The sequence below is a fragment of the Ciconia boyciana genome, chromosome 19, assembly GCF_034638445.1.
Source record: "Ciconia boyciana chromosome 19, ASM3463844v1, whole genome shotgun sequence".
NCBI classification, from domain to species: domain Eukaryota; kingdom Metazoa; phylum Chordata; class Aves; order Ciconiiformes; family Ciconiidae; genus Ciconia; species Ciconia boyciana.
Genome location: NC_132952.1, coordinates 8,542,213 through 8,565,774, shown reverse-complemented (window position 1 = coordinate 8,565,774; position 23,562 = coordinate 8,542,213). Strand labels below are relative to the sequence as shown.

At 46.6% G+C, this 23,562-nt stretch overlaps 1 protein-coding gene across 5 annotated transcripts in view; it reads right to left on the bottom strand.

Annotated features, from left to right (window-relative positions):
- Positions 1–23,562, bottom strand: part of ARHGEF16 (Rho guanine nucleotide exchange factor 16) — a 368,918-nt gene that overhangs the window by 43,865 nt on the left and 301,491 nt on the right. For all 5 annotated transcript variants that reach the window (XM_072883738.1, XM_072883741.1, XM_072883740.1 and 2 more), the window contains 5 exons: positions 19,805–19,907; positions 12,308–12,506; positions 7,309–7,456; positions 6,630–6,783; positions 1,005–2,406 (listed from right to left, as the gene is read on the bottom strand). In XM_072883738.1, coding sequence (XP_072739839.1) covers positions 1,005–2,406; positions 6,630–6,783; positions 7,309–7,456; positions 12,308–12,506; positions 19,805–19,907 — 2,006 coding nt within the window. The remainder of the gene's footprint in view (positions 1–1,004; positions 2,407–6,629; positions 6,784–7,308; positions 7,457–12,307; positions 12,507–19,804; positions 19,908–23,562) is intronic.

Below are 23,562 nucleotides of genomic sequence, written 5' to 3'. Positions count from 1 at the left end.
AAATGGTATTTGCTACGTGACAAATCCATCTCACCTGTAGCAGGAAGGTACCACAGGTAGTGCCAGCGCCCGGGTGGGTAATACACAAACTGACTGGTACCCTCACCTTAAACCTTAAAATAATTTTCCTTTAGAAACAGGTTTTATAAAAAGCTCTAAAAGACTCAAGTCTTCCCTTTGCATCTTCTTCTGAATTCATTCCTTCCGGAAGTTTAACTGACATTTGGATAACTTCATCCAGTCTGCTTTAGACACGCCTTCCGCCTCCAGCTTACTCTAGGCATGACATAACGACTCGGGCCTTCCTCAGCAACCATCCGTTTCAAGTGAAACTAGAAAACCCTTGTTACCTTTAAGAAAGATAAGCCTGCAAGAAATGTGTCTGGGAGAGATCCGGATAATAACACGCTACCGTCTATTTACACAGTACTTGCTACTCCAGACTTAAAAATGTTTCAAAAGGCTGGGTCCACAACAGCAGTCCCTATGAACTGCAAAACTCTAAGAAAAGGAATTAGAAAGAAAAAGGGGGGTGGGGAGGAAGAAAGGTGAAGTGGCTCACAAAAGGCCATCAAGTAAGTCAGTGGGAGAGCTGCATTTCCAGGCTCCCAGGGCTCCTGACTCATTCCCAAGCCATGAGAGCCCGGGCTCCGAGGCATCTGAACTCTGCATTCTTATCGAATCAAACCTCTGGAATTTCCCCAGCAGAAGTGCCATCTTAGTGTTGGCTCGTGGGAGAGTCCTGAAATAGGTCAAGTTTCTTCTTTATCAAAATAAGGATGGGTTCTTTATACATATTGATTACCAGTACTCCTTTCAATTATTCAGCCCTTTTGATTCAGAAAATTCAGCGTGCTGTGACAAAGGAAAGAGAAGTACAATCAACTGCAGCAGACCACCACTGCTCTTTCTAAACACCCTACATCCCGATGCGCCTCAAGTTGCGATGTCAGCTAGAAAATTAGCTCGTTAGAGGAAACGCTTAAGGCAGGGTATGTTAATACCTGTATATGGGGTCCATGAAAAAGGGTGATGGCTTAGCGTAATGCAGGGATGGCTGCTGAGGCAGTTGAGACTGGGAAATCTTGGGTAAGACTTCACTTGCCATTAGCTTCCTTTCCCCATAAATGTGGTTTTTCCGTGGCTCTCTTCCTCCGTTCTGACTGGCTCGGATGCGGTTGCCAATGCTCAGATCCAGTGGCTGTTCCTCCCCTGAGGACGGGGCTGGCAGGACCTTAGGCGGCGGCAAGATTGGCTTAATCTCTTTTGGCTTTGTGGTGAGATCGAAGGGTGACTCTGAGCTGGTGCTGCCTACTTTGTGGAGGTCCCTGGGTGACTTTGGTTCTGCCTTGACCAGCAAGTTGTGATTGAGGGTCCGCTCCGTAAAAGGATAGAGTGAATGGGGGAAATTGGGGAGGAACTGAAAAGGGAACATGGAATGATACGGAAGCGAACCCATCTTTTTCTCCTGCATCCCCATAAAGCCAGGCCCAAAATATTTCTCTGCGATGGAGGCGATAGCTTTAATAGAGTCATTGGCTGCTCCCGTGGTAGGCAGCAGGTGCTCCTCGGGGGGAGGAAAGAAGGAATGCTGAGAATAGAAGAGAGGGATCTCACTCGTGTTGTTGGTGGTACTTGCAGACACAGAGCTGCTGACAAAATCCGGCTTGCTCTCAATTTGCTTGCTCTTATCTTTTGTTTTGTCCCTGTCACTCTCTGCATCACTGTCCAGGTCAGAACCGGTGCCAGTGGTGGTGTCCAGATCTGTGCCTGTGGTTGTATTGACATCCTCAAAGTCACTGCCATCGGACATGTCACTGTTCCTGGCTTTTAGCTTCTCCAGGTAGGAGTTTTCCAGGCTGCTTTCACATTTCTCCTCTCCTGAAGCGGCCTGGTTGCTGTTGCTCACTGCAGAGATCAGAGGAAGTGCTGGGTTCCCAAGGGGGCTTGGAAGCTTTGCGTCTTGAGTGTGGTTGAGGGGACTTTTGAGCAGTTGTGTGGGTGGTAACAAGGGGGGCCTGGGGTATAGCGACGGTGGGAAAATCCCCGGGAATCCCGGAGTGAGGGCAGGAAATGCTGGGGGGGCAGGCGAGAATGGAAGACCCCCCGGGTGCGGGCGGGAGGGAAAATAATCATTAAATCCCAGGCTGGCATGATTGAGGTTGGGAGAGGGCTTGGATTTGTCCATCATGGAAGTGGGCGTTAGGGGTAGGCCAGGGGCAAAAATCCCCCCTGGGTTGTAATGGTTCTTGCCCTCGCAGAAGCGCCGGTGTTTGTTGAGAGAGGAGGTAGTGCTGAACATCTGGCCGCAGTCCTTGCATTTGATCTGGGTGCGACAGTCCGCGTGCATCCGCTTGTGACGGCAGAGGTTGGAGAACTGCGTGTAGGATTTGTGACAGACCTCACCTAAAGCATCAACAGAAACCAAGAACAAAAGCAATATGAAATTAACAGGACACGGCAGGGAACTCGCGAGGAGCTTCAGCAGCGTCCCCACCCCTGCCACCCTGCCCCTGAAATCCCCTACAGACAGAAGAGAAGAGGTAAAAAGCAGGCTACAGCTCCGTGCTGGACCGGATCTCTAGAAACCCGGCTCCACATCTCTCCTGCTAAGGCTTCCCTCCGTAACCTTCAGCACACCGTTTAGTTTCTTTGTCTTCAGCTCTCCCTGTATAAAATCAAGCTAACGAGTCCATCTGGTCTCTCTAGTTTGCAAGCATGCGGGAAAAGCTATCCCCCTCTTCAAACGCTTACACAGGACTCAGCCTCACCTGGCTGTGAGCTCGGCTACATGCAGAAAAGGAAGAGGCAGCCCTGGGAACCCTGGCCGAGGACGCTGGAAGAGATGCGAGGGGGAGCAGGCTGGAAGACCCCAGGAGCAGCGGACAGAAAGCGATGCTTCGCCTGAATCCCAGCCATCGCCCAGCCATCCCGGGCCAGACTCACGGAGACGACCGTCCCACAGCTAACACCACACTCACCTTTCAATAAACCGCCTTCCTAGAGAACCTCTCAACAAGCGACTCCCTACAGAAATCTGAGGGGATGTGCTACTCCTGCTCAAACATTTGTCTGGAATTTTCAATAAAGATAATGATGCATTTCAATGATAAGATCTATTTATATTAGCTAGTCTGCTTTCCCTGTAGTCCTGGCATGGCAGGAAGCACTGAAGGCAGAAGAACTTTGCTGCATTTAATCAAACCTACCCTTTCTCTAATGCCATTAATAGTAAGTAACCACTCCATAGGGATGGTCTATAAATACTTTGCCAGCCAGGCCTCAGTTCAGCTAGAAGCGGGGTGAGATCTTGTATTCGTTAAATTAGTAAGACACCCTAGCCATGCTAAGTTAACGCTACATCAGCGTTTTCTTTAACGACCTGTAAATACCGAGCTTTCAAAATGTGAATTTTTATGACCTCTTTCACCTACAGACTTTGCTGGTGTGGAAGGAACAGGGCAAAGTAAGAAAAAAATCCCACCTAAACTTTTCTATATATCAAAACACTGTAACTTTTTATTATCTGATGCCTCTTTCAACACAGGAATAAATTGTACTTCTTAGTGAATTAACACACTTCTTTCACAGGAGAACTGCTGTTATCACCATTTTGTAAACATGGAAACTGAGAGGGAAAGTATATTGTTCGGAGTTGGGCAGTACAGTTCAGAGTTGGTACATGCAAGCGTGACTTTCCCTGTATTTTCTTCTAAATCTTCAGGATTTACATCAGTGCTTGAATATCAAATGACTGTCGGGAGAATATTTCACCGGCAGCTCTGAAAACATAAGGGGAAGTCCTTTCTATTGAAATTCAAAGCAAAGATTATTAAAATTGATCAAATTTGACATTTCTGTTCAAATGAGCATCCCAAAATTCAGTGGATTGTCACTGAAGGGTCTGCTGTGTCTGGGTTCTGATTGCACTAGAAATTTAATATGAACCGTCTTTCCGCAGAGTATTTCAGCATTTCTGCTTTGGGCTGAGACACAGCAAGGAGCTGCAAAGGACACGCAAGCAGAAGGAGAAGTCGAAAGTCATCAGAAGGGTTTCAATGTTTGAGTAACAGCTTTTTCAAACTGGAATGCTAAAGCCATCCCTAGTTTTTGGCAATCACACCTTAAAAACTTCTGTCAGTTCTTCCGAATGACTATTGTTGTATACGTACAGTTTTACGGCTGTTGCATGTAGTATTTGAGCTACCTTAACTTTCGAAGAAGGGGTTTATTTATTTTTTTACTTCATTTTAAAATGTTTTCTCAAAAAATACCTAAAGGAAACGCTTCTCAATTTGTTTTCCATAAAGCTAATGGTCTGTTAGATACAACAATCTCTTTCTACAGAAATTTAAGCAGAAGGATACGTCAGCATCCACCTAACACACAAGCCCCACCAACTAGTTCTGCCTTTCCGGACTGTTCCTGTGCTTTGCTACTGCGAACTTTGCCACTAGACAGTGGCAGAGGGACGCGAGGTGCCGTCCCCCCACACGTGCTGTCAGGCTCAAGCCAGGACAGCCAGTTCACTGCTGCCCGTCTCGGTTCTGATGCTACTTTAACTGCTTGACCCTTGGCTCTAGAATGGGTGAGCAGTTTTCTTGTCCTGCTGGTCTACGCAAAGCCAGCACCTTCAGGGTTGTGGGAATGGCACTGTGTGTCCAAGTGAACAGGTAGGTGCAAATACTTCCACGTGTAAGGATGCCGTAAGCTCCCTCTCAAATTACCGATCGTATCTGAAGAAATGTCACGTTTGAGTGGATTTCTTTAAAAGATGTTTGTATATTTTTCTTTCCAGAACAAAGTTACCCCTTTCTAATTTTAACCATCTCCCTTCCCACGTGCCAAGGGATGCTATATTGTGCTTTAGAAGACACACGCCCGTTTACAATAAACGGCTCATCTGCTTAAGCAGACTGTATCACAACTGAGTGCACTTGCTGTCAGCGTCCACGGGCTCAACACTGCGTTTGTGGTGTTTGCGTTGTTTTTATCGTATGCATTCGCAATGTTACAAAAAATAAGTTATACTGTTCCCAGGTGGCAAAACTTTATGAGAAGACTAAGGATCACAAAAGCAAAGTCTTCCAAGGGAATCGGGTTCCTTTTTCACTTTTTCCAGCCCAGAAAGAGTTGCTCGATATATATGATGCTGCACAAAACTCCCTAAAGAAAAGTGCTGTAGGTACGAGAGCTCACATCATCATTCTAAAATAAGGAAAACTGGAAAATTTTTGTTTAAGTCTCCAGTTATACAATGGTTTAGTAACTCTGCACATAAAGTCCTCTCTCGCTGTTCTGTGTTCTGCAGTTATAAAGTTACAGTTTTGTGGGTTTTTTAACGCCAGGTATAATATTGTAAAAGACAAACAAACAAACAGCCGCCCCCCGCACCCCCCTTTCTTCCACTGAAAAGGAAAGAAAAGCTCCCCAGCCAACGCGGCCTGATGGCTCCCCTGAAGTTGCTAATGGGTTCCATATTCATGCTTGTGACTCCACCTGGCACATCTGAACTAGGCAGAATCAGTCTCAAGTTGTTTTACACGCTGATTTAGACTGACAACTCCCTAATTCTTATGAGGTGAGAGTGAGGAGATTATGAGAAGAAATCATTCATCTCACTGCAGCAATACTATGAGATTCAAATTATCTCTTTCATGTGCCCGTCATCAAATGAAAGATTGCATCAAAATGAGCAATAAGAGTATTTTTTCTTCCTCCACTGACACCCATCTGATTATCTCAGAACACATTAATGAAACGAGTCTCCCAGGATACTCTTGCATACTGTTCCCATTATACCAACAGGGAAAAAAGGCAGAAGTGGGTTCAGTGGCTTCCCTACCGTAACATCAAAGCCTGGAATCAAACACAGATCCCCTTCTGTGCTTGAACTGTGCTTTCTGAAGAGTGTCAGGAAGCAGTCCCTACAGTTTCTATAGCTTTGTTGTGACACAATCCACTTTTCTGCAGAGTTATCAAAATCCAATAGGTGCTGTGTCAATTAAAAAAATATACAGCCCTGAGAATGACAAGAGATGAGATGAATGGCTCTCAAGGGAAAATGCCCTTTTGGAAATATTCCACTGAAGAGAGCACTAAGGACACCGTTAATCTGCTATTTATTTGGCTGCCAAGCATTATCTAGATGAAACATGCAGTAAATAAAGAAGGAAAAAACTCTTTTTAAAAAACACCTTCTTCTCGTCTCTGTGACTATTCCAAATTCTTTACAACGGCTACGGGATTTGAGGCACCCCTGAAAAACATTTCGATCAGGCTGTGTCAGCTATTTATTTATGTCACCAACGTGAACATTCAAAAATTATTAAGGAAAAAAAGAAGAGAGAAAGAAAAGATATGAGAAAATGGCATCGCTAGGACTGCTGAGAGACTCAGCTTTTAACTTGTCAAGAAAGTCAAAAACTGCCATGAATGTTTACTGAAAAAACAGGGAGCATGCAAAAAAAAAAAAAAAAAAAAAAAAATCGCTGCGGAATTTCATCTTGTGCTCTGACCTATAAAATTACAGCGGCTGCTCACAGAGGGACAGCTAGTACTGGGGGGCCCCGCAGGATACGTGCAATTATAGCAAAAGCCAGAGCTCTGTGATGGCCGTGACAACTTACATATGAAAGGTTTGACAGTACTGTGAATGTGCTTGTGTTGTTTGAGGCCAGACGAGGTGGCAAAGGTTTTGCCGCAGTCCGGGCAGGCATGGGCCCGCGCGCCAACGTGCTGGGAACGGATGTGCCGCTGGAGGTTGCTGGGGTCGGTAAACACCTGAAAGAGAAAACGCCTTGAGGGACGGGAAACAAAGCAGTAGGGAGAAGAGCGTATATGTGAAAAGCTTGACTATTTTGTCCGGTTTTTGTCACCACCGCTCCTGGCATTAGGAGTGCAGGACATTCACCTCCCGCTGCAAACAGATAATGAACCGAGCAGGGCTGAGCCGTGTCCTGCCAGGCTGCCGGCACGCTCTCCGAAGTGTGCGGTGCTCACAGTTTAGTAGCTGTTTGCTTACCCACGTCTGCCCTGCACAACGCTGCCCTGCCGCCCCGGCAGGCTCTCCAGTACCCGGGAAAAGGCCAAAGGCGAGTTGCGCGGGGCAAGGCTGAGCTCCACAGCCAAGCTGACGTGCTGGGGCCGGCTGAGCACGCTGCTCTCCTTGCGTTACCACGCTCCACACCACGGCCGGGCCACCGAACTGCGCTGGCACGGCTTGCCCGTCCTCTGGACCCCTTCCCCCAGGTCCCAGCGCCCTCTCCCAGGCCAAGCTGCCCACGGTCACCATGTCCTGCACCGTACCTTAACACAGTTTTCACATTCAAACCGCTTCCCACTGTCGTGAGACATTTGGTGACGAATCAGGTTGGATTTCCAGTTGAAAGCCTTGGGACACTGGTCACACTTGTACTCCCTCTCCTCGGTGTGGATTACCATGTGCTGCTCCAGGCTGGGAAAGAGAGACAGGCTGACCTCGCATGGCGGGCAGCAGCCCACAGCCCGGGCCGGCAGCGAACGGAGCCCAGCTCCGAGCGCCCACCTGAACCGGGCACTTACTGTCAAGGCGTATACTGTTACAGAACTCCTGCCCCGCATCAGGGGGGTCTGAAACCGAGAGAGGCGATTAGAGATGGTGATAGAGAAACAGGCTGCGAGCCCGGGGGGTCCCGGGGGGTCCAGGACTAACTGCGGCCGCAGAGCACGACTGCAAAAGCCTTTGCGCAAAGGAGGTGAGCAGCACTTCGACCACGAGAGGTGCAGTGGCACGCAAATACCATTTCTTTTTCTGGCTTTTCTTTCACAGATGGAAGCTGCCCTATTCTGCCTCAAAATGTCGCTGCGTTTTATGATATTTCTTATTAAATACCTGAGTCCATTTACAAGGAGGAAAAGGAAGGTAAAACCAGACCTGACCCCGCAGGTTCCTGAAGGGAAAAATGAGCACTTTGTGCCCGAGACTTCTATGGCATCCCCACAGGGAAAGACAAGATATTAGCTGTTGCTGCCGAGACTATCATGTTGCCATTTTCACGGGCACAAAGCCCACAGCTTCCCAGAACACAGCAACTTAACATTGGAAAGAAACATGATAAGGTGCAAACACATTTCACTTCTAAATGTCAGACATCTTTTATTACTTAACTCGGCAATTTCAACTTCTGCCAACTGGCAGCTTCTCCCAAACCAGGAGGATGATGGCAAACCAAAGTGGCTGCTGGAACAGGGCCACGGCAGGGACGGCTTTTCAGAGAAAGGCTCAGGGTGCTCCGGTTCCCCCATGCCAAAGTGCTGTCTCTGTGCATCGGCACGCAGCGCTCTGCTGGGCCACCAAACCAGGTGTGACGGTGAAGGGACGGCACCGTCGGTGGCAGCGGGGCAGGAACGGCGCCTGGGAAACCGTTCCGTGGAAGACTGAGTGCTGTAAAACGTACTAAGCGGGCTGGAAATCCGGCACCTCGCAGGCCAGTCCTCAGGAACAAAGGAAGAAAGTCTGCGTCCTTTGCTGCCTGCAGTGTAGTTTAACGGGAGTTACAAATACTCCTCCCTACTGTGAATTCTGATGAAGGACAAACTTACGTGAAAGCTGCTACTGCCTGAAATCCCCTACAGATTGATATTAAACCATTCCTATGGAACTTTAAAGCACGGCTATATTTTTTATAGGAACATTAAAACTAAACACTACTAGAAAATCCTGCCAGTCTTCATTAAATGCTACGGGACAGCACATAACACAGCAGATAACTCCCGGGCATTTCCACAGAGCCTGAGGCATTTAGAAAGCTAGGAACTGACTCGGCCTTGACATCGTCCTCGGGCCCGGTGGAAATGCCCAGGAGTTGCGTACGTCGACAGGCACCCCGACACCAGCAGGCACCTGCGGGCTCAGCGGAGGAGCAGAATGGACCTGACGCTGGGTCCTTTGAAATTCCCAGCGTAAAGGCTGATTGCACTGACAACCGGCCTGCGCTGAAATCTTTGTGCCCTGAGGGCGTTTGCTGGCACACGAACAAGGGCAACGGTGTAGAAGGTGGCTTCATTGCAAGTGGGCTTGGTGGGACTGCAACCTGCCTGGCAACTCTACATACGAATCCGAGCAGCCACCAGCCTGCTACTCCCTTGAAGAACCGCCTCTTCCTCCAAGCCAGGCAGTTAATATTCATGAACATGCCCCTTATAAACTGCCAATCCACTAGTTTTAAAGAAGCAATATGCATTTTGCTAAAGAAATGGTGTTCTTAACACTACAAAATTTTTTACACGTACAAAGAAATATATACCTTTCATATACATATACAAAAATACGATCCTGTTAACTGTGATTTATGAGTTTATTTAGAGCAAATATGGACAAACTAATATGCTGTTTAGAGGGAAGTACCTACTGGGATTAGCAAAACATTTATTTATTTAGTCAGCTGCTAAATGCTCAATTTCAGTTCCCCAGTGGCACTCTTGATTTGATCTGTATTAACTTCTGAAAAATTATAAGAACATCTAGGTACGCTGACTGGATATATTCTGTGTTTTAGTGGCTTTCTCAGTACATAAAATGCAGCAGATTGATGGGGGAGGGATAGACGTGGACATTCTCTGCCAGCTCCACTAAATCCGTCAGCGTGCAGTACACTGAATGGTGATGTTTCTCACTTTATCTTTTCCTGTCGAAAAAAAGGACTTCATATTATTTGCTTAAAAAAACCCCAACCCAAATATGTGGAATCGATGGTCTAAAAGGCAATGCAGCCACTGAGCCCAGGAGCCCCTATCACAACTCCAAATGTTTTCCAAGCATATAGGTCTGTGGCTAGTGACTTGGAGTATCTCCATCCGAGTTCAGTTGGAAACTCCTTGAAAAGGCCTCTCGGTCACCTAGGGATGCTCAACAACTGGAAATCCCTCCTAGCACACACGTGGGCTTTTGCCTCAACCTCGAGATACTTGTGTTGAGCACAGTGATGACCGGTAAACGTTCTGCCACGTTTCCTTCTTAATTACAAGGTCCGTAAAGTAACGGATAGGAGCGATGATTTTGAAGAATCTCCTCTACAGGAGAAGGTCCTGAAAATACATCAGGACACGGCTTGTAAAATCAGTGTTCTGGCCCTTCCGAAGGTTTTCGATCTGACTTTGAACAAGTCATTCCTTCCTTTTCCACGTGAAAAAGCAGCGCTTGTGCCAGAGCCCTCTGCTCCGCTGCCAGCAAGGCTTACAACAGAGATGTGCCCGAAGGGCAAGCCAAGTCTGACACCAGTCGAGGTCTGTCTCAGCCACTTCTCCCAAGGAATCAAGGGCAACTGGGACCTTAACTCAGCCACATTTGAATACCTGGAATTAGCTTCACCAGACGACGCCGAACATCTTACCCACAGGGATAAGTACTCACTAAAGGGAAAAAGGGACTTAAAATCTTTCTGCTTCTCTTAACCTCTGCAAAATGGACACAGTGCCACTCCAGACCCCAAGGGGAGCCAGGAAATACACGGATGTGACAAAGAGGAGACGAGAGATGCATTTCAAAAGGGTATTTCCTAAATTAACATAAAAACTACAGAGTGCTGGAAGCTAAAGAGGAGAAAGTTTCTAACACAGCTAGAGAGATAAAAGAACTGGAATTTCTACTAAAATCATAAATATTTAAAACATTTAAAGGAAGTTCTCCTTTCCTTGTCAGGTAAAAAAATTAAGCGAATTGCAGCCTCCTAGTATCCAATCAAAAGTAGCCAACGTAGAAACACAAGGCGAGGAATAAAGACATCAAACTGTGCTAACAGAACCACTGTACAGATATCACTGGGATACAGGACCTGTTACCAACTCTCAAAACGCCCACAATACAGCCAAGAGCCAAGCTCTTTTCAGTACAGATAAACTAGTGGAATGTTCTTTACGTTTCACCTTTCTCTACATTTGTAAAAATAGATATTTTTTTTCTTCACTTACCTAGATAAAAGATCTGAAAGTAACAATATAATTAAGTTCAAAGTGACTAATGCTGGTGAACATCATCTTTTTAAATTTTTTAACTGAAATGAAACAGGCCTTACATTGGCTTTAAGCTCAAGGTTTTTGCTCTACTTACATAGTATGTGACAGAGCATTGCCAGTTCTCCTAATTTTATAACAAATCTTGCTGTGCGTGGTGTTTGTTCATCTAAGAAGTCAACTGAAATGAGTATGTGAGAACGTCAGCCTCTGGTAAACAGATAAAACCATAGTCCTTATGCTGCGGAGAAAACCTTGAAAATACAGCCCCGGAGTTAAAGGCTCAGGATGCAAACAAACACAATCCTAAAATGATTTAAAAAACCCTCCACTTTTTAAAACTGGCTCCTAATATTTAACCATTTGAGTCTCACACTGCAAATGAATCAGAAATCTCAAAGATCTCTGCTTTAAAGCTGCATTTGACTACTATCACATTATGCTTGAAAGATGGAAATTTTCAGTTAAAACTTATTGGGACAAAGAATTTTTCCTTTTTAAAAGAAGTTTAATTCTTGTTTATAGTTGCCTTATAATAATAATTGAATAATATTATTCATTTTCTTGAATAATATTATTCATATTATTCAATTCATTATTATTCATTATTTATAAAAATATGAGATGGAGAATATCTTATCTTCTTTCTTTTCTGTTCACCAAGCATTTTTGTAATAGGAATGTGAAAAGGAAAGTTTTTCTTAAACATTTTCTTTAAAAAAAAAATTAAAACCAAAAATTTGATCGGCATAGAATTTTTTTAATTGCTTCTGCAAGATCAAAGAGGAGCTCATGACCATGTTACGAGTTCTTAGTACAACAACGCCTCTTTATATCCACTGATCTCAAATGACCAAGAATTACATATAAAAAAAGTCTTCATGCAAATATTGGCAGAACGTAACACCACTGTTTTCCCTCAGAACCGGATCACATGGGAGCAGCTGCTGCAAAGAGACGAGCCAGGTCTATCAACCTGCCTGTCACAGCCCTGAAAAAGTCACAGGGAATTCAGGAAACAACCATTTAAACTTTATATTGCCAAAAACCTGTGGGTGCTTCTATCAAGGGGTAATGAAAAGCATCACAGTCTATGAAATCAAGGTGAAACAAAGTGCTGTCCGATAGCTAATGACATTGAAGGACCTTAAAAACGACTGTCCTGAACCCTATGGAGAAAGGACAGGAATACTCCCGTAGCCGTCCTGAGCCGCCCAGCTCCCACCTCGGTCCCACGTTTCCCATCACCAGACAGGACTGTGCAGGAGTGACGGAGAGGGGGAGGCCAGAGGAGGGTCTGGCAATTTTCCGGTACCTGTATTTATTGGGGAACATCCTCTCACAGTCTTTGCACTCGTAGACCTGTCCATCTCCAAGACCTTCTTGCTTGATCTCGTCATTCAGGGTCTCGTACAGGGAGCTGACGGCGTTGCAGGCGTACTTCTTGTGTCGCCGCAGGTCGAGCTTTGACTGAAAAAGTTCATCACAGTCCTCGCAGCGAAACGTGTGCTCTTCTACAACAGACAGAGAAGACGATTTTGACTTGTGGATCAGGACGTTCAAACAAGTCTAATTATTTTACCCAACACTGGGCTTGTAAAGAAAATGTAATATTCTGTGAGGATCTATCAAACAAAGAGGAAATTTGCAAGTGACAGGAGAGAGAGAAACCAAGGTAGGCTGTGCCAGCAGATTGCTTTCACTTTAAGCATTAAGAAAAAAAAAAATAAATCACACATCCAGGAGAGATCTTGTTTTCTTTGCGTCCCGGCCTCTGCTAAGACGTAGAGACCTACAAGAAGTCGCAGATACACAAAATACTGGGGCTATTCTGGAGTATTTCGTCTGTTTGCAATGAGGTTTTCTGAAAATATGAATGAGCTCTTCCTCAAAAGGGGCTGCCAGGGAAAAAAGGAAAGCCATACTCATAGAGACAGACACTGGGAAATGCAAATTGCCACAGCACAAACCTGGAGAAGCTCCTTTCTAAGAAAATGTCTTTCTAATGTGATCCTCTTAACTCGGCCCGCACAACTGCAGAAGCACAGTGCGCCATCAAACCCGAGGAGTTCAAAACCAGAGTACCATGGAAGAAAGAAAAGGGAGCCAAATTCTTTGTTGTTGTGCTGTTTTGTTTAAAAAAAAAAAAAATCTAATGCACATAATAAATTATTGTAGTCAAGGTCAAACAAATTAAAAAGAGGGCAGCTATTACTAAGTTTACAAGGCAGCATCCTGACCATAGTGCCAAGTCAAACAATCAGCTTAGAGCTGTAAATTTTCCAGGAGAACGACCTCTGCGAGGGAGTCGGGATAGCTCCGGGTTTCTCCACCCAGCAGCCAGCTCGGAACAGAAGCTTTCCAGCCACCACTTAGTCGCTGGTGCCGCATTTCCCTGTCCTCCTCTACCCTCTTCCTCTGGACTCCCGGGCTCTGTTTCGTATTAAGTTTTATTCTCTTTTTCTGATAACTTTACTTTCGAAAGGAAAGCTTGTGGTAAAATGCATTAGCTCAGAGGGAAGAGTGGAAATATTCTTTCTGAGAGATGCAGCCAAAAGGCAGTGTTGCGATGGAGCTGATCCATCCCCGGGCGCTGCTGTGCTGTGGGAAAGGGGACGACGGGGTAAGACGCGGGCGGCACTCGCGTCTTTGTGGCCGCTTCTCTGCCTGGAGCCGTTTTCAAAATCTGCAACCTTTCAGCAAACGCTGGGTTTAAAGAACCCCATGTACTTGTCTGCCCAGAGTTTGGCACAATTACAACCACTTAGGCTGTGCTTTAAGGCCTGAAATTGTCTTTTATATAAATCAGGGTTAATTTTGTTAAAAGTGTGACACAGTACAAACACAGGCAGTGTCACACCCGGAGACCACCGCTTCCCCGCTCGCACTTGGGCAATAATCTCCCTTCTCCGTTTCTCTCAATACAGCCTATTTAAACTCAGGCTGTGGTTTTCGACCCGGGCCCCTGCACACCGGGGAGCCCGCGACTTGCTTCTGCGGTGACTAAGACAGACAAGATCCCATAAGCTGCTACAGCAAGCTATGTAGGCAGATGAAACCCAAAGTGGTCCACACCTACACGGAAAGTATCGACATGCCCACAAACTGGAAAAAGTCAAACACAGCTAAAAAAGAAAATATCACTAAGACACAATCAGCGAAGCCTTGATATTTATCTGAGCAGCGTGTCTAGTGGTACTATACCCTGTTTGCACAGGGAATGAATAAAATACAGAGGTGCTATAGGATTTCCTGAACTGCAGAAGAGAAGGATGTGAAAAGAAATGAAATCCAGCGGGTCAGCACTTTTCTTTGGGGGGAAAGGGCATTTTGTCTAAAAAAGGAGACCTCAGGGAAGAAAATACCCATATCTTTCCCATTTCAACTAGTTTTGACAGATGGTATACTCTGAATTTGCTATCAGCAGCCTCACAATGAAGAGGATCAGGCCCTGCTCTACTCCTTAGAGAAATTCTGTTTACCAGCATTTTGTAGAGCAGTACCAATATGTATCTCAAGTGTTTTATGTCCCTGGGGAGGGAAACCTGGAAATCAGGACAGAAAAAACTACCTAGCAGTATCGAGAGACCATGTATAGCCTACTATTAAAATAATCCAAACTCCTTTTCATGAGGGGAAAAAAAAAGAAAGAATTGTAGTATCATGGTATGTCTTGTTATTGCATTTTACTTGTAACAACAGCATGAAGCACACAATGTTACCTAGCAAAATTTACGATTTCATCTACAGATGTTTATGGACCGACAACATTCTTGGTGTGAAAGCAGCAAGTGAGGGGGGGCGAGGGCTGTGATTAGGCGTGTTGTACCTTTTCACTGTCCACACATCCATAACTCGGGTGAGAAGAGAGAAGCCTGACAGCACCAAGCGTCCCGAACGCACGCACCACATGGGCTGAGGCAATAATCTCATCATGCCATCCCTCCTCATTATTAATGAATTCACGTTAGCTCTCACGCACACTGAAACAAGTGCTTATCTGCTACAACGTTCAGTTTTCATAGTCTCAGACGTCAAGCTGTACTCCAAAGTGTCACTGGCACTAATAAACACGACCTTGCTTTTGTTCTGGTTTTGACTCTTAGAGACGTACGTGGGACAGAAGTTCATTTGGCTCATGCAGCCCACTGAACTGTGGAGTAACAGGATAAATCCCTCAGTAACTCCAGATAACGTGGAACTGCTCTGGCAAGGTGTTCGTCTACCTCAGAATTCACCCCGCAAATCAAATGTTTCCCCTCTTTGCTCTTTTGTAAACACGGTGATGGCTCAATGCGAGAAGGCTTTTTTGTCGAAGCGACTGAACGCCCTCCGGATGGGGAGCTCCCAGAGAGCTTCACCTCTTAAGAAGCTCCTACGAAACTCCCAGCATCTCTCAAGCTCAAACTGGCAATTCCCCAGACCTGAAAACTTGGAATGGAGGAAACAGATTTTTTTTTTTTTTTCTTTTTTTGACTCCTGAGAAAATGCATCAAAATACCTTCTGCAAATCCATATTAAATTTTTCCTCCTTCAGCTTGAGATTTACGTGATTAATTGTATCTTATTTCACCCAAACCATCCTCTAGGAACCAGAAATCCACTTCGAGTTTGGAAAACTAGCCATGGAGAATAATTTATTATATACTTGGCTAAAGATGGACAACTCACAAGCACCCCCTCCCACAGTATACAACCTGATACAGCACTACCTGTTGTTATCAACCAGAATAACATTATTTTTGTCTTTTCTATGAGATTACAGAGTAGGTAGACAGAGAGACAGATGAAATACATTAATAGCCTCAGTAATAATTGTTAGAGAAGAGATTTTGCTTCTAATTCTCCCTGTCCTTTGTCAGCAGAATTACAGATCTCACACAAATCACACACAATATAACACGATCCTCAGCCGGTAGAAGCTGGCGTAGCTACGTTTCCACAAGCTGAGGAGCTGCCCCATCAGACTTTTACTAAGAAATGTAAGAAACAAGGCAGCCTGGCTGAGACGTGCATTCTTTGCTTTTGCATTTGCATACTTTCAGAGCTACACAGATTTTACAGATCTAGCCCTTGCACGTCACTAAATTAGGAAAAACCCTGTCTGCTTTGTACAGGCTCGTGCCTTGGTAACAACAACGTTCCTCTTCTATCATCAAACACAACAGCTTTTTCACAGGTAGAAAAGATGGATGACAAGAAAAGAAATGCATGTGCTTCAGAGTATTTGGGCTTGGAAAAAGAAACTTTTATTGACAAGAAGAATTAGAGAACTCACAAAAATACAATTAAAAGCCTTGTAGTCACGTTATAGACATTGCCACTGGTTGCAAATATTATTTTGATGCTCAGGCAGATTAAACAGAGGAAGAAGTGGCTGGCTGGTAGAGCAGCTGATTATATCGTATCAATACCCAACACCCATTCCTCCGGCATTCCCGTTCCTGAACTTCAGAAGATCGGAGATCAGACTTCTCATTAAATACCACTGCAGGGAAAGGAACTGGCCTGTAGACTAAGGGCCAGACCATCACGCTGCAAAAATGAAACCTAAGCAACAAGGGAGGCTCAGGACTGAACTAAGAAGACCTGGTACTTATTTTGTGTCTTTATATCAGACAAGCAGTTTGTAGACTTCAGGGTCATTAAAGTTGCTTTTTTCCTTCTTTAAGCACCAAAAATAAAAATACTGCCCTTCGAAACGAGTTCTCATTAAAGTTTTCTTCTTTCTTTAAGCACCACAAATGAGAATACTGCCCTTCAAAAAAGGTTACCACTTCAGTATCTTACAGGGAGAAGGGGATAAAAAGAAAAGAAAAATCCAGTTACAAAAAAATTGCTGCCTGTTCTCCATGTCTTGTTTGTCAAATCTATGGTTATATGTGTCTATCTTAAGTTCCATCAGTAACGCTCAGGACAAAGCAGGAATGTAACAGAAAAATAAATCAGTGCCTAATAGCTTTCAGAGAAACCAAGGGGAACACAATTATGTGGCATCTACATGCTAATCTACCAGACTTGAATCTCAAAGGAGTTCAAGTGCCCTACTCAAAATTCCTGCAGTGATAAGGGGTCTGCTGTGTTTGGCTGGGGTTTGGATAAAAGATTTTTATGATAATTATCTTTGTGTGGAACAATTTTGCATTTTCTTTCTTGTTAATTCAGAATCGAAATGGGGGTGTGAGGCAGCAGGAAGATAGCATTACTGAAAGTAAAAAGTACTAAGAAGTCAAATATTTAATGTTGGCCTATTATAATTTGAAAGCAATTATGTGGCAAAAGCACTAGATATTACCGGGAAGATACAGATAAATGTTACATAATGACAAAGATGGAAAACGAGGAGCACTTTCTGCTCTCGTTCAAATAAAAGCCGATTAGAAACAGAAATGCAAAACAGCGGTGAGTTTTCTTTCCGATTTCTTCCTGACGTCAAAAAAAAGGTCTGTGTTACTCCATCGCTGCGAATACAGAAATGATTCATCTCTGTGTGCTGGTCTCAAGAAAATGATTAACTTTTTTGGGGGAGAACACTGAAAAAATCATCCCAAACGTGACATCTCAGTGAGACAGCAGCTACCACGCTGCCCGTCCAGTCACTTCACCCATGGACCTTCAGCAAAAGAGCTGTCAGCAGCCCGAATCCTCAAGCTACCCATTTTTTCAGAAATATTTCAAACTAATTGTGCATATCGTATGTATACTCTTAAAGAGTTTCACTGCAAATTTGAATCTGAAAATTATATTCATATACAGGTAAAAGAAAATAAATGTGTTGTAGGATGTCCAGGTGAGACAACTCAGATTTCACCCATTAATTACATAGAACAGTATTTCCAACTAACAGTTTAAAAAAGACTGGTAGATGAGAACATATTTATAGAAATTAGTCATCAAATAATAATGAGAAACCTGCAGCAGGCTCTACGTTCAGTGAATGAACAGAAAAAGCCATAAGTAGTATGCCCTAATAATCTCTTCACTTGAGAAAATTCATGTACCTTTGATGTTGTTCTTTAACTTTCACTGTCACCAAATGTCAAGGAAACTAAGAGCCCTATAAAAGAGCGCCGAACTTTGTGAGTCCACACTGATTTTCCTTTCATTTCAGGATCACGATGCACTTCACATGAGGTTTGGTTTCTGCAGTGCCCTGTTACGATAGGCTTTTGTACTCATCTCGGGAAAAGACGTGGACTTGCAAACAACCATTTCAAAATAAGAATCCATACCATTTTTGATTACTCTAGATGTGTCTGCGCCGTTGCCTTGTTTTTATACTATTTTTGGGAACGGCGTAGCGCATCTTTCCTAGTCTTCCTAAGAGATCACTTCCACTGCGCAGTTTGTATTGACAGGCGCTGTCACTTGCGGTGACAGGGGTGGGACACCAAACATTAGTCAGAGTCTCAGATGAGTATCGAGAAAAGAACTCTAACAAAGAGGAAAAAAAAAAAAAAATCCTGCCGACACTCTCAGATTGCCAGAATATTTCAGGCCATGTGTCCTGCTAACCTGCTCTCCTGTCGCTGACAAGAGCCAGCAACAGCTACTCCAGAGAAGCGCGCGAGGCCCCGGCAAAGAGCAGGTGAGCAGCAACCTGTCCCCAGGGAACGACGCCTCCCAGCCGCCTTGCGACAGCCTCTTCAGTGCACCAGCTCCGTCTCTGCTTCCTTCCAACCCCCTGAATTAGAGTCGTAACCTTACTGTAGGAATTCTGGCTATTCTTACTCTGCGGTACCAAACGTTTCTGTTCTTTGTGAAACTAAAATGGAACCCAAAGCTTTCAACAGCCTAACAGAACGACAAGCAGAAAGCTCCAAGCTGCTGCTTATCAAAAAGGTAAGTACCTTACAGCCATCTTTGTGCACCGTGAAAAAGGAAGAAGGACTCAAAGTCTTCCCTCGATTTTCTCTTTTCCCATCCCTCTCTACACGTCCTCCTGAATTCCACATAGCACCGTGCTGGCGTAGGAAGAGAATCCAACAACCTTGGTGCACTGCTCCTTGCCCTAGCTTACCAGAAAACGCTCGCTTAACCTGGAAAGCATCACGGTCTTTTAGATAGCCTGGGTGATGACTGAACTTCAGGAATTAACAGCAGGATATTCAGAGGAAAATGGTTACGCTAATATACAAAGAAGTGCATAAGGCTCAGTCTTTCAGGCTGCTCCACACGCAATACGCCGTTAAGGAAACTCCTCCCTCTGCGAGCCTATTTGAGCAATATTTGAGCACCTTGTCCTGCAATACCAACTCGCTGCAAGACAGGAGAGACACTGCAGTAATAAAAATCTGACCTTTATTTTAAAACTAATAATTCTTTTGGCCTCCACTGCATCATTTCAGGGTTTCAGAGGTATCTATATTCTCGCAATGATAATTCTAGCGACGACTCTTCCATCCTCTGCCTGGATCCCCCTTTTCCACGTAATCTAAAGCTCTAACGACCAGTGTTTTGCAAGCCTTGGAATGGTTTGGCCCATTTTTATTACACCCAAAAAAACACGGTGACCCTGGGAATGAAAAAGGCACCTCCAATCATATTCAAAACCACAACGTTCCTCAGAGAAGAAGCAAATTAATCTGTTGCATGCCTTGAGGTTAATAAAAATTTGCTTGCTATCGTTGACTAAGACAGCTACTCTCCCCAGAGAAAGAGTGAAAATAAGCACAAAATATTAACAGTTGCAGAATGGGCAGATACCGGATCAGGTTTTTTGTCCCAGTTCAGCACTAACTGAGGTTCTCAACATTCCTAGTTTGCTGGTGAGAGGTGCAAAAAGGTCCTATCTAGCAAAACGAGGCCTTACCTTCCATGCTGGGCGCCATGTTCCCAAGTGAATAACCACCTTCCTTCAAATACACCAAGAGCTCTTCTCCTGGCTCAATTTCTTTAATAACTTTATAATAGATCTGGGAATCAGAAACAAAAATTGAGAGACATGTTAAATATGCAAAGACTTGCATTTTACATTTTAACCAATAACTCAAATTATTCCAGCTAATAGGGGAGGCTGTCACTTGATTTGTATGATAATTGCTACTGAGAGCTCTTTCTCCCTGCCTTTATTTTCCTCTATGTGTGTCAGTGCTTCATGCGGCTTGGACAGTAAAGTAGTATTTACGGTAACAGCCTCTCTGTTCAAATTACACAAAATCTTCCCATTGTTTTCCCTACCTCCTATAAGCTTAGTGTATTTGTTACAGCGAAGGGAAGGTTAAACTGATGGAATTGACGCATTTAAGTCCCTGCTTCTCTAAGCCGAAATTGGCCTGATAATTAGAGATAGGAATTAGCATATCTTCACGGAACTATTTTGTAGATTACTCCCACCTACAGCCTGAGGACCTGACCCCTAAAGACCAGATCTGAACCATTCCAGGTGAGCAGTTTATCCCCATTCGGAGTTCCTGTCTAACCACAGAACCTGGACCTTCTGAAATGTCCCGAGTACAGCACTGTTCACCTGCCGCACCTTCGTCATTACACTGGAGAACAAACCCAGAAACAGGCTTGAGACAAGGGCAGAGACCACGTACCAGCTGTATACCCCACTCACGTTGCCATTTGAAGTGTGTCGAACATGATTTAAAGGATACCTAGGCCTTACAGAGGTTTCCTGAACCAAAATGGATTTTCCCATTCCATGGATGCATTTCTTAGAAAATATTACAATGAGAAAGAAATCCCCTTTATCCAAGGTGCAATGAAGTGTAACGCTGCAAGGCTTCAACAGTTGGTTATGTTTTCATACACGCCACACGCTCATCTTTACTGTCCTACCCCCAAACCAACCAGAAAGCACAGCAGTACGTCCAGTGACAAACGGGTTACATGCGAGCGGACCCCAACGGCCTCATTCCTTCTGATGAAATGGCAGAGTTCGTGGGGAGGAAGAGCGTCCTGACAGTGGCTTATCTGTATTAGCAGGCAGAGAGCTCGCTGGTTCCCTGTAACGACCGATAACTAAATCGTATTCAGTCGCACGCTGCTCACGGGTACCACGCAACACGGTGGCTGGGGCATTCGCGGGCGAGGAGGGCGAGCTCAGTGACTTCAGCTGGGAGGGCCTTTCATGGAGACCTCCGCAAGGAAATCGCAAAAAACAGCAGCAGAAGGAAATCAACAGCGGGATAGGAGTTTGTGTCACCGACAAAGAGGAGGATCAGAACTACGTGAAATCCAAGAGACTCAGTGTCTTCCGCATGTTTTCCAAAAGACCCTGTCCTCTTCTAACAGTAATACCATGAGTATTCAACGGATAATAGTTATTAACTGCAAAGTTTTATGAGCGCTGCCTTTAATAGCAATGCACGAAATTCTTTTTCAGGATATCAACTACAATTTACCCAGAACGATTCCCTCAATTAGCTGCCACTCAGTCTCTGCCAATCTACCGCTTATGGGGAACAGAGACACAAACTCTTAAATGCCTGTGTGGGCTGTGTTAATAGTGTCACTACGATGCAGTTTTCTTCCCAGAGCCTCCTTCGTTCCTTCACACGGAAGCGCGAGGCCTTGGACGCGTGCCTCCGAGCCCTGGCAGGAGCGGCAGGTGCCCGGGCTCCCTGCGGCTCGCCCGCTCCGTCCCACCGGCCGACGCTGCCCACGTTTGCGGGGCGATGGGGCGCCGCTCCCCAGAGCAGCCTCGCTCCGTTCGGCGGGTGCAGAAGAATGCAGTCACCGCTCTGAACTCTGCCTGCAGACCGAGTTCAGGAAACTCCCGACAGATTAATAATCCGCGTTACAACCAAACATACAAATCGCCATTTACCACAAGCCACTAAACTGTCCCAGACACTATCTTGCCTACGTCTGTGCACCCATACGTCTACCAAGAGCGGTGCTGTTTATCCCGTAGCGCTGCGGGAAAAGCAGCTCCCGACGCCTCTCCCGCGCTCTCCCGGCTGCGGGCAGGCGCTGCCCCGTGCCCCCGCCCGCCGAGCCCCGCTCCGGCAGGGAAGGGCGAGGGCTCTTCGGACGGCGGACAGCCCCGCCGGCCGCCGCACGCACCGGGACTCCCACCTTTCCCCGGTAAAGACCGAGCAAAACTTGCCGGCGGCCCGCACTCCCGCAGCTGCCGGCGCGACGCCACTCGCAGGCGGCCCGGGCAGCCGCGGAGACGGCGGCGGGGCTCCCGCGGCCGCGGCGGGGCCGGGAGCGGGGCCGGGAGCGGGGCCGTCGCGGCGGGAGCCCGGCCCGGCCCGGGAGCGCGGCCCCCGCCCGCCCCAGCAGGGGGCAGGCTCCGCCCGCCGACGGCCCCGCGCCCGCGGGGTCCCCGCCGGCCCGGCCCGGCCGCGGCAGCCTGACGCCCCCGGGGCCGCCCGGGGCAGCCGCCGGCACCGGCCGCGGCGGAGAGGAAGGGACCGCGGGCCGGCACGGAGGGAGCGGGCCGGGCCGGGCCGGAGCGCGGGTGGCAGCCCGGGGGAGGACGGGGACGCCTGACCTGTTCGCTCCGGGCGAGGCGCAGCACCTCCGGGGCGCGGGGCGCGGGGCGCGGCCAGCGCCGTCCCGCGGGCCGCCCCGGCGGGCCGGGCGGCAGAAGCCGTCCCCCGCGGGCCGCCCGGCTCCTCCGCCGCGGACCCCCGCCCTGGCCCGGCCCGGCCCGGCCCGGCGCGGAGCGGAGCGGAGCGGGGCAGGCCGGCCGCTGCCCCGACGAGAGGAAAGGGAAGTTCGGGCCGTAGCGCGGCGGCCCCTGCCCGGGCCGGGGGGGGGCGGCTGCTGCTGCAGCCTCCGCGGCAGCGCCGGGGCCAGCGGGGAACGGGCCGGCCGGAGGGCTAATCGCCATGGCAGACGCGAAGCAAGGCAGCCCCGGCTCCCTGCAGGGCGGCCCTGAAAAACTCCTCTTGGTACATGGAGATCAGCACGGCGTGTGCCATTGCCCCAGGTGCCTCCGTCCTCAGCATGCTCTGAACCTGTCCTAAGCATGCTCTAAACCTCTCCTCGGCATGCTCTAAACCTGTCCTAAGCATGCTCTAAACCTCTCCTCGGCATGCTCTAAACCTGTCCTAAGCATGCTCTAAACCTCTCCTCAGCGTGCTCTAAACCTGTCCTAAGCATGCTCTAAACCTCTCCTCAGCGTGCTCTAAAACTCCCTGCAATCTCGTCTGCAAATTAAGTGAAATATTACTATCTTGTGTACAAGCAGATTAACGTTGCCCAACAGAAAAGGCCACACAATCTCTTACTGAGAGTTTCATGGTCACAAAACCAAACGTTCAAGAAGAGAAATGAAATCTAACTGCTCGTGACTCACAAGGTGTCCCGAACTCCACAGAAACCCATCCTTGCACTTGCCAGAATCCTTAGCGTAATTTTCAGCACAATGTTCCACTGGTTTGTCATCAATTCTTCCACTGAAGAGACATCCATCCTCATCCCGCATGCCATCTAGCCAATACACAACCAGAAAAAGTGACCTTGTGCAGCGGGAAGGATCCGAGTATCTCGCTGTGCAGTGCTTGGAGATGCTCAGCTGAAAAACCCTGAGCAGTGCCAAACGGACAGCAAGATACCCGCTCAAGTATAGATGTAAGGAGGTGAACACATTCCTGAAAGATTGCACCT